General features: G+C 42.6%; 1 protein-coding gene across 4 annotated transcripts; it reads right to left on the bottom strand.

The window, feature by feature from the left end:
• Positions 1-251: 251 nt before the first annotated feature.
• On the bottom strand, positions 252-9,254 carry marchf7 (membrane-associated ring finger (C3HC4) 7). Of its 4 annotated transcripts, none has more exons than XM_084954659.1 (11): positions 9,004-9,254; positions 7,062-7,276; positions 4,896-5,039; positions 4,576-4,747; positions 4,165-4,356; positions 2,930-4,061; positions 2,567-2,736; positions 2,362-2,465; positions 1,861-1,965; positions 1,094-1,142; positions 252-957 (listed from the first exon to the last, which is right to left on the bottom strand). In XM_084954659.1, the coding sequence occupies exons 2-11, from the start codon at positions 7,251-7,253 to the stop codon at positions 866-868; spliced, it is 2,352 nt and encodes a 783-aa protein (XP_084810785.1). In that variant the 5' UTR covers positions 7,254-7,276; positions 9,004-9,254; the 3' UTR covers positions 252-865. The 4 variants fall into 4 exon arrangements, with proteins under 4 accessions (XP_084810785.1, XP_084765560.1, XP_084764041.1 ...); XM_084909434.1 differs by lacking the exon at positions 9,004-9,254 and adding an exon at positions 8,813-8,980; XM_084907915.1 differs by lacking the exon at positions 9,004-9,254 and adding an exon at positions 8,771-8,793.
• Between the last annotated feature and the right edge of the window lie 2,215 nt (positions 9,255-11,469).

The following is an 11,469-nucleotide window of genomic DNA, read 5'->3' as shown; positions in this document are numbered from 1 at the left end:
AACACTTGGAAAGTCAAAGCATGCTGCCATTTGTCACTAAATTCCAATGTGGCAGATATGAAAACACTCATTTAAGGGTGATCCCATACGAGCAGTGTGTGGAGTTGTATGCTGCAATTTACCACTAGCTGTGATAACAGTGAGTGAGTCTGCCAGGATCCAACGTCCCTGCACTTCACCTGCAACACAGCTACCAAAAAAAAAAAAAAAAAGTTCCTAATGCTTGATAGTAAAGAGGACTGAAAATAAGGCAGTGTGCAATTATTCTTTATTCCCAAAATTAGAAGCATTAAACGAGATGTGTACATACACAAAGAAATTATGATACACCATTGACAAACTGTCCTTGCTTTGTACGCCCCCCCCCCTTCTCTATTTTTAACATATTCCTAACTGGGAAACAAAAATAATCAGAAAAACACAAAAGAATAATTTCATTTTTTATTATTATTATTGTTATTTTTTGCCCCAAAAGCTCGCACTCGCCATCACACCAAGTACATATCACTTGTTACCACAGTCCCATTCTATTTCTGCTTTTTCATCTCAACATTAAAGCACTTGTGGTATAACAATTTGAAAAAAAGAGAAAAGAAAAAAACTTGCATTTTAATTGAATTATAACTGAATTAAAGTGCACTCTCAGGGAAACAAATATAGTGGTATTAACCTAAATATTTTGTGTACTAATTCATTCCAAGTTTGCATATCTGCAGAAAAGTCGAGACATGTTCTGTGCACTTGGTATCTGTAGCCGCTGTTGCATTTCAGATGTCAAAACCTGTGTGAAACCTGGTGAGCCCCCTGGAATGAGAAGCCCTGTAACTGCAGATCGTCTGACCTACTTTTATTCTTTCCCACATATTTAGTACTCCTCTTCGAGATCGTCATCCAGGTCCGAAAACTCGATGGACGGTCTGTTGTCTCGCACCTCTTCGTCACTTTCTCCATGGGGAACTGCAATCCACAGACATCAAGTCAAATTATGTAGCCACAAAAGATCCCTCATGCATTTGTCAACACAAAGCTGGTAGCTTTAGACAAAAACAATCAGACAAAAGCTTGTTTGCGATAAAAGGGAAGAGCAACATACTTTCAAGATTGTCCATGTGTTCATGAAGAATTCTCACCAGGTTGAATAACTAGGTGAGAAAGGGAAGATGTGTCTCTTTTCAAGATTTCAAGTCAGCCACAATTCATCGCTTCAACATTTTTGAAATTGTGCAAGTGTTTTTGCTCAACTGCGCACAGCGAATGGGCAAACTCAATGTGCTGCTCAAATTCAAGAAAACATTTGTGAACCCTGTGAACTTTCATTGGTTATCTGGATGGCCATCAAAAGATAACTGACGAGTGGGTATTCATGTAAAAGATCACACCAAAGATTACATTCATTATCAAAATGTGGAAAAGACTTAAGGCTACCAACAAAACACCCATTTATGTGTCTGCTTTTTTGTAAGTTCATCTAATCAGCTTCTCCCATAGTCTAGCCAAAGCCGTTATACGCACAGATGAAATAAATGTTAAACTCGGCATCACTATGTTTGGCCCATCACAACAAATGCTCATCCTAACTGAAGCACAGTGAAGGGAGAGTCTTGTTTTGGGACTGCTTCTGTGAATCAGGGACCAGATGCTTTAAAAATCATTGTGTGAGATTAGTCTGGATGAATTTGTGTTTGTCTGTGACTGACTCAGATGACAGCAGCATGTTTTCTTTCATTAAAATCACAGCAGAAATCCTCACAGGTTCACAAGCATTTTCTTACAGCTGTGCTTTAACATAATTGGACAATAAATGAGTCTTTCAGCGTTCAGGCTAATAAACACCACAGGTGAATTTGTTCGGTTTCTCACCCCAGCTGTATCGACCGCTCCGAGGACATCTGAGAACCTTTGCTCACAGAAATGTAGCAGGACCACTAGGTAGAGACCGCTACTGATGAACTCGTCATATTCAGACTGCAGAGCATGAAAAACACTTGTAAGGACGTTTTCCCAGCATACTGAAATAGGTAAACCCAAGAGCAGCTTCAATGCTGCTTGTCTGTGTTTAATCCAACATAGTTCAACTTTGTTCAGATCCAACAGCAGTAAACATCATAACAGAGGAATCACTTCAATTACACCAGCACTCATTGTGCTTTGTGGGGGGGGGTTAAACTTGGTACAATGACATGTTTTAAATCCACTCAAATTAAAAAGGGCGGAGAACCCCTTGATTATGTTATTAATAAATTTGCATAATTAAATAAATCAGCCACAGTAAATGAAAACTGCTTCTTTTTTCATTTTAATTAGAGCTTTTGGGTTTGGAAATTCTGATTTTTTTCCTCCAAGCGAGGTGAAATGACTCACTTGCACATGCGTCCTGTACAGCTCCTGAATGTCGAAGTTATCAATGTTCAAACGCAGCTTCTCCTTACAGAGCTCACACGTTGTGATGCCTTCGAGGTTTGCACCTGAGCAGGAAGGAAAAAAGAAAAGAAAAGACAGAAAGAAGTAGTAATTATGAGACACAGTATTCATAAAAGCTGCACCCATATGAGAAGCCTGTGATTACCTGAGCCAATTTTGGAGAGAAGCCACCTCTTGATGCATTCCTGGTGGACATATTGCAGACTGCCCGTACAGCGGCACGGCTGAATCAGAGGGTTGGATGAAGATTCCTCCCCCATCTGGCAGATCCGGCACAGATCACCTTCTTCCTCGTCAGAATCCTCCAGCAACAGTCTAAACAGGAAACAGGGCATTCAGATCTACTCGATACAATGTATAACCTAATTTTTTCTGTTTTCATAGTGAATTAATTAACACAGAGCTGCTGATAAACACCTTGAGAAAATAGAGCTGTGTTAAAGATCTGACACTGATCACTACAAAATAAGTGAGATCAGTCATGCGCAGACAGAGCAAAAGCCATTACCTTTCTTTGATCTTGCGCAGCTTCTCTTGATCCCTACTGGAAATGTTCTTCTCTTTCTGGTCGTCAGACTGGCTCTCAGCCCCACCCAGAGGACCCACAGAAACGGAAATGTTTTCATACACCCTGACTCTACGGCGTGGTGAAATTTCAACTGAGGCATCTTCGAGTTCAGGTAATGTTTCATTCTCGATTGTATAAGTACGCCCAGCACCAAAGGCCTCTAAACCAACTGCTCCTTCCTCTTCTTCATTCTCTTCTTCATCCTCTTCATTATCATCGTCTCCATCATCCTGTGAGGTTTTAAGCTCAAGATCATCCCACCTTCTCAGTAAACGCTGAGGCCGTCTGTAACCTTCTTCTGAGGCCACAGTCGACTGCGTGCTTTCATCCCTGGCATGCCTTCTGAGGCGAGAGAGGAGAGGAGGACAGCGGCCTCGGAAGGAGGAAGAAAGCCAGGAGGAGCCGCTGCCACCTCCATTGCTGACACCAGGCTCTCTCCACGACGCCATTCGTGGTCGAGGCAGGCCACTGTGATAGTCACCGCAATTGCTTTCCTGGATAGAGCTGAGATCTGCTCTGTTTTTCCTGAGGCTACCCATGATTGACCTTCCAGTATCAGGGTCCACACTAGACATCCTGGTTCCTTCATCACTGTCCACTGACTCCCCACCAGTTGACGGGCTGTCGTCATCAACTGAACGAACACTGGAAGATCCGCTTGAAGAGTCCTGGCTGGAGCGCCGTGAAAAGAGACGGGACAAAAGGCGGCGTGTAGAGCGACGGCCCTCCGGTTCAGCGCCTTCAGGGATCGGCCTCGGCAGCATAGGCTCTGGTCTGGGCACGGGAGTGGCATACCAGGGGGCGTTGGAGGAATAAGAGGAGGTGGTATGAGAGGAGGATTCGAGCCTTTCCGTTTGTTCCTGAGATGAGTTGAGGGTTGATGAGCCAGTCGAAAAACGGGTTGCGCTTCTGTTCCTGAAGTTATGCACCTGAGGAGAAGTCCCGTGAGAAGAGGAGAAGTGGTGATTCAAGTGGGAGCTTTCGCGAGTAGAAGAGGACGATGAGGGAGAGTAGGAAGTTTCTTTAGGACGAGCTCCCTGTGCATATGTGGAGGTCACCCGGTCTGTGTGATCTGAAACAAGGGTAAAGAAAAGAGTAGTGTGTGTAAGACTGGCGCCAAGTCGACAGGGTATTATGTGTTCAAATTATCCAAAAGAAAGAAAAACGAAGCCTACATAATGAGGAAACAAATCCAGGCGTCCTAACTCTTCTTTCTCCCAAACCTGAGAGACTGGGCTCATTCTTTGTCTCTTGGTCTCTTCTGGACAATAAAGGATTGGAAGATGAAGAGGATGATGACGATGATGACCGTGAGAGTAATCGGCATGAGCTCCACGAAGAATCAAGAGAGTCATTTGGTTTTTCTCCTATACGTTTTAAGAAAGAGGGTATACAAATGTTCCAAATCAAATTAATGCTGATGGGAAGTAGAATTTAATCAATTCTCCCTGAATGCAACGTTTCTTTCATTTCACATTTGTTTTTCCTATTCGCCATCATGATGCCAGGTTCTTTTTTACTTCATAGCCTTTGTATTACTTTCAGCTGGTAATGAGGAAACAGCACTGTGAACTGCTATAACGTACCTCTGCCACTGCTAAGCCCATTACTGGAGTAGGTGGATCCTGTAACTGAACTGCTGGCCATTCTTGAGTAAATTCCTCTGTTGGTGCTTGACAGTTTGGCCCTTTTAGAGTCACCATCGTCAACGGCGTTCAACATACCCGAGCGCATCCCAAACCTCGCCTCAGAGTCAGTCTGGAAATAATGAAGGCAGACATCAGAGAATAAAATACTTCAATAGCATTCACCAGTCCTCTACCTTGCAGTCTTTCAGAAAATACATTTAACCAGGCTGCTTTTTTTGTGCCTGCTGTTAGAAAATGGCACAGAACATCATCAGTACCAGTTTGCTCCTGCTGCTGAGAGAGGAATCGGCCCACTGGCAATCATACGATCTGCTGGACGATGTCAGAGAGGGCAACTTCCAGCTACTGGAGCGACTGTCAGAGTTACTGTAGTCTCTTGTCGAGCTCAGGAGACGAGAACTCTTTGAAAGGAGACAAGGTAAATAACTTTAGCATTAGCTAGTGTCTGCGCATTGTTTTGATGAGTGGTTCGCAACTTGTGCTCTAGCAGCACAAACATATATACACATGTGTATACATATGTGTTGTATCTAAAGGTTAATCCCTGATTTAGATATTGGTGGGAAATCTATGTCAAAACCATAAACCCCTTCTAACTCCACACCACAACCTTCCATCCCATTTAGCTGTGTTGGCAGTGTTGACCCTACGTTTAGTCGAATGTTTTAACCGATACATGATACTATAAATTTTTAGACTTAAGTTGTAACGGCCGCCGTTTTCTTTGTGAGTATTTATTACACGGCGTGCTGCGGGGAAAAGCCTGTTCTACCGTTTTTGTCTAAGGTTTATTTTTTAGCATCTGATGGCTCTTTTTTTCCTTCTCATCCGTAAATACTCTGCATACTCTTTCACGTGATTCAGTTTATTTTGAAGAGTCTCAACAGGATCTTGAGCTTTATTGTGAAAGGGAGTCTAGATGCATGCTCAATCATCCAGGTAAGTAAATCTCCAAAAGTTGATTCTGTTCATCTGGATGTCCAGATGTAATTTTCCACATAAGGTTTATGTGGAAAATAAACAAGCGGACACGCAATGGTTTTACCGTCGTTGTTGCTAAAAAACAGGCGCTTGTCCATCTGTAGTGTGGTTATATTAAATATAAGAGAAAGAGAGAACTTTAAGAAATTATAGCCACTACAGTGACCATCAAAACGGTGAAAAAATATTGCCGTAAACAGTTTATTTTGTGACACCACGAAACAAACGATAGCGTAAAATGAAACCATAGATGTTTTTATATTGTCATTTGATACATATCATTATATCGAACAGCCCTATGTGGAAGGTTGTGGCATAAGGTTAAAAGAGGTTTCTGGTTACATCGCAAGTTATGATGCAATTTCCTGTAGAAGTCTAAATCAGACATAAGAAACTTAGTGCTAAACTGAAAAGGAAGACAAACATGAGCAGACCTACATGTCAACAGCCTGCCTTTAGATATCTCATACAGGAAGGACAATGACTCAAGTAGTTTGAAGTGATAGGCCAAAAAAAGAAAATAAGAATGTATTCATGTCCGCTTTAACACCCTTTAAAAAAAAAAAAAAATAACAATCTTTCTTTAGGCTAACAAAACATGTTCATGTGTCTTAGGTTGGAAGAAGAGATTGAAGTGAAATATTAAGAAGGTGACTGAAATGATCGCTTATCTCGCTTCATGAGCAATAACATTAACATACACAAGGTAGTTTGTAGGGTGAAAGCACCAAGAGTCCCTTGAAAAAAACAAAACAAAACAACAAAAGCTAGACACAGCCAGAGCCAATAGTAACACTCTCTTTTGAGATGGTCTTTGACGAGCATTGGGACTGAAATACGCGCATCATGTGCCAAGGAATCTAGGCTACCCTATAAAAAGACCTCCAGAGTGTCTCCTGTTGCACTACTGATATACGTAGTTTGGATCATGCACTAAAGGGAACCTGTGAGAAAAAGAGCTGACTTGAATGCCATGGAATACGCTAGAAAGGCAGCTCACTAGAGCCCCAGGTAGTAGAGGAGAGAGTACGGAGGCAGATTTTAGGAGCAGCTGCTGTTGTAACTGATCGTTGTATCCAATTTTAAACCAGCAGCTTTCCCGCTGAAATTTCACCCAATTGGGATAAAATGGTGACATTTAACTGCTTTATTCAAAGAAATAAAATAATAACACACACATACATACATACACAGAGAGAGAGAAGTGCTTCATAGGGTAAAAGCTGCTGACTCCCTAAGTGCACCCAAACCATGAGAGCAAAATACAACCGATAACGTAATCACCCCTCACTTAGCAATCAAGAATTCAGGTTCTTTCTTTAACTTAGCACTTGGCTGTACATATTATAAGCAAAAGGTCTGGAAGGGGGTGTGCATGGTGTAAAATGAAGTGTACGATTCCCTGCATTAGCCATTTTTTGCTGTGCCATCAGCCTACCTACCTGTTTGTCGACATCTGCCTTGTAAGACGATGACGCCCTTGGGAAGCGGTCATTATTCAGCGCCGTTTCCCTGCTGTATAGTCTACTGGAGCCCAGCGATGAGGATGGGACTGTTGAATGCGCAGGACTGGATATGTAGGACGACCTTGAGCTGGACAGACAAAACGGAAGCCTGCGAGACCTCGAGTCCATTGTGGATTGCCTTGAAAATAAAGCTGGGGGGGGGGGGAGGGGGGGGGGGGGGGGAAGAGAGATATTGTTGCTGTAATACCACAGATGTCTTTTCAATGTTAACTTCCTTTCACAAGTGCCTATTATTCCACCTAAACACAAGACAGGACATGAAGTCCACACCTCTCAGCACAAACTTTTAAAGGGCCTGCAACTTCAATCTGTTAAGCAACCATGCTGTGCCGGGTGGTGTTGCAAGGCCTCTGATTTGTTGATGGAGCACATGTGACAGTGTGTCTGTAAACACTAAAAACTTACCACCCAGCCACTTCCTGGTCTTGATATCAAAGACACAGTGCCTATCTTAAGGACTGTGAACTCTGTTACAGGAACATGATACTACCAAGGAGCCAATTCAGCACTGCGAGCTGAGCCTCTAAGCAAACAAGATGCTCTGCAACACTTATAAGACACTCATTTATTATTAAACACCATTACAACAGCAGCACAGTGAGCACAGCCAAATAAACTGTATTACTCTTACATTTTTTAACGCAACTTTCAGCACCAGCTGAACTCTAGATGTACCAGCCGACCTAAAAACAGAGTCGAGCCTTCATGGCATAAACTTGTACAGTATGAGTTACTTCCTGGTATTGACACTGAGATTAGCTACAGCACCTGTGGTCACAGATAGTACAGCCAGCCAGCAGCCTGTCAGGTCCGAAATGAAGGGCAGTAAATCAGGCCAGAAGACAAAAACATTGAAACCAAAACACAGCACTGAAACCTGTTAAACAGATTATTCAGTAAAACTCCCACTGAAATCTCCAAAACAGTCCAAATAAATATGAAGCCTAAAAGCAGAAACATTAGAACTTTCTGCAAATTTTGCACAACAACGACAAAAAAAAAAAGCGTGCAGGTGCATCCTACTAAAAGGCAATGCAGTTTAGCTGGATTTTCCCCCAATCTGTCTTTAATACGTTTGCATAAGCAAGGCCCTCGCTTTATTTATGGCTAACTTATCTGCAGGTTACGTTTTTGGACAAATGGGGAACTAGCATAATGAGGACCTGAAACCCCAACACCCGTCGACAAAACCTCATTAGTTACCACAACCCTACCAAAGAATTTAAATAATCGTGTGGCTGCACAGACTCGGCAGCGGCCTGTGTTTTCGAGATGAGCCATGACTAACCCCGACTGCTTGACGTCTTGCTTTGTTGAATTTATCAAGGAACGCCCTCCTCGCCACCAAAACCCTTAATCCATCTAATAGTTAGCCGTCTGACAGCCGTTTAGCTTTAGCTGTGCGATAGGTAGCATTCAAACTTTCATGAATTTCCGTTAACCTGCGCTTGCCGTGTATTTCCATTTACGCTGGATGCTCGGAACTCCGCGTCGCTAATTGTCTTCACCAACTTATTACATTCCGCTGCACTTGCACGACGTTAGCAGTTTAACCAACACCCGGGTTAAAATGGATGTCACTTTCCGTGTTTACATTAGCAGGTTAGCCGTCGCTGGCTATTTACCAATCTTGTTTATCTCGCTAGCAGTCGTTCAGACTCGGTTACCGAGCAGTTCAGCTGCTGTTTTCCGACGACTCAGCAGACAGCCCTGTTAGCTTCAAAGCTAGCTGCTTAGCTCCCCCATAACCCCCACTTCACGACAGTCACTCGCTTCTTCTTTTCTTCTTCTTCTTCTTCTTTTTACGTTTTAAACGCCAGGTTGCGTCAGCTAAATTCCCAAAACATTCCCACCTCACCTTTAGTTTCAAGCTTGCTTTTCGCACAACAGGAGCGATGGCGTCTGCTGCCTGCTGTCGACGCAGACGGTTAAGTGACTTTACCGTGACCCGGAGGGAGTGGTCTGACTGAAAGGTTGTTTTTAGGTGGTTGTTGGAGCATCCACCCCCTTTTTTCTGCCACCTCTGAGCCAGCTACAATTGTGCGGCCTGAGAAGAACACAAGAGTATTTATGGCACTAATTAAATCAAACCTGGTGCGACTTTGTAACGTCAAAAGTATCCAGGCAGAGCTGAACAACACCCCCGTGTGGCCGACAATTCAGTCCTGTTTTTAATGTTTTAGTGCTCAGACTGATGTAACGACTTCTTCTCTCTACTTATAATGAGATTTACTTCACTAAAGCAGACTGCTTAAAATCTGTTTACAGTTACTTTACAAATTAAGACGCACATAGAAAAAAATAGAAATGAATTAATAAATAAACGATTAAAGACAGTACACCATTGTTTATGACATCCATACAAATCAATCAGTAATGTTAAAATGCTGTTAAAGCACTAATACCGCTGTAAAAAAAAGTTTCAACTAGGGATCATTCAGCAGTTATGACTGATGAGCACTTTAGCCTTTAATATTTAATGCTGCTGACTTAACTCGTGATTTCTTCTGCTTGTAATTAAGTGTTTTGCATCAATTATGTTTCCATCTCCATTTCACGTCTGAGACAAGGCAGGGTCAAGAAAAAATGAACAATATTTCAGATCTCCGTACCATATCATCCTTAACATCCTTTCAGATTCATCTCAGAAATGACGGAAATGTATGTTTCTTGGTCCACACAGAGTGGTCCACAGTGACAAAGCAAAAACAAAGTACTTTCACTGGGGAAAGTTCTAAGGAGCAATCCTAGTTCCAGCTTGTTGAATTGTTTGATTAATATGCAAATATGGATGGTATCAATACCAACGCTGGTATTTGTATTGGACCATACTGGAGTGATAGGATCGATGCTTTGTTTCATCCAGGGGCGTAATTTCCAGGGGGGTTAGGGGGGTCATGACAACCCCAATGTTCAGACCCAGCCAATATCGGACTGATACCAAAATTTGGAGTATTGCACAACACTATTGTTCGAGCCCATTCTCCTAAACAAATAAGCCACGAAGCAGACAGACAATGGGAGGCATGGTTGCAAGAAAACTTTGGCTTATTTTTAAGTGAGGGTGGCAAGGTTGCTGGAGAAATATTTAGACTGGGCATAAGTCTGGGGCAGATGGAGCAGGGAAAGGGGGGTGGGGGTAGGGGGGAGCTAGGCACAGCAGAGTAAAGAGAGTACAGAAAGTTAAGTCTATCTGGGGGAAGCAGAGCTGAGTGTTGGTGTGCTGTGTTTGTTCCAGAGACAGAGGAGCTTTGGCGCAGACAAGAAGTGGAGAGCAGGGGTTGGAAATGAAGCGGGCAGAATCGCAGGGCAGATGGAGGAAAAAAATGAGTTCTGTAGCACCAGGCAATAATACAGCAGAGATGGCTATACTAAGTGTTGATGCTTTGGTTCTCTTGGTCCTCCACATCTGCAGCAGGGCAGACACACACATATGCATAATACAACACAAGAGAGTGGCAACAGGTAAACCGTACCCAGAAATGGATACCGAGGGAGTCGGAAGGATTTTCAGAAGTGCATGTGACACAACCAGTTTGGATGGAGCGTGTCAGTGTACAGGGATAAGCAGGTCTCTTCAGAGATGCTCTGTTTTGGTTCAGGTACTCTGACACTGTAGTGTTGAGTTGTGTTAGCACTCAGGAGTTTGCTGAAATCCTCTCCTGTGTTTCCACAGCAGTATTTTTCAGGTTGTGTTGATGAATTATAACCTTTTTTGAATTCTTCAATCCCGAGTACTGTGAAACAGGTATTCACTTAAAATTGACATATTTTACTGCATACACGTTTTATCCTCACCAGTCTCCCAGTCCATGTCACAGAAGAGTAACCTCACAGTCTGATATCCCTACCACTGTGTTTGGCTTCTGGCAAGGTATTGATGAGCTGATGCTCATTGCCTGGTGTCCTTGACACATACAGATGGGAATAAGGGTCAAATAGGTCAGTTTTTTGTGTCTTCAGACCTGGGAATTTTGCTTTTCGTGATCTGAGAGTCATTTAATTACTTTCTGTCAAATACCCAGTGTGCTGACACGTGGTTTTAACTAAGGACTGGAATGAGTGATGCACAAACAGTTGTCCTTCTGTAATGTTCTTCCACCTCCACAAAAGGAAATCTGGACCTGATTCTACAGAGTTCCAGATTGGCTTTTATGGCCAAGGCTCTTTCTAATTATTCCTTTTGACTGGGTAGTTATATTTATATAGGAATATGTCTCTTGAGATCTTTTTAAAGTGATGATTCGACACCCAAATGTTAGTATTAACTGTTATAAAGCTTATTGACTGCTGAGTAATGTTAATCTGTTGTGTCCCATCAGTT

This window comes from Perissodus microlepis, chromosome 1 (genome assembly GCF_051167445.1).
Source record: "Perissodus microlepis isolate ML-2025 ecotype Zambia chromosome 1, ASM5116744v1, whole genome shotgun sequence".
Lineage (NCBI taxonomy): Eukaryota > Metazoa > Chordata > Actinopteri > Cichliformes > Cichlidae > Perissodus > Perissodus microlepis.
Note: the sequence above shows the minus strand (reverse complement) of the source record. Positions and strands in the feature narration are given on the sequence as shown.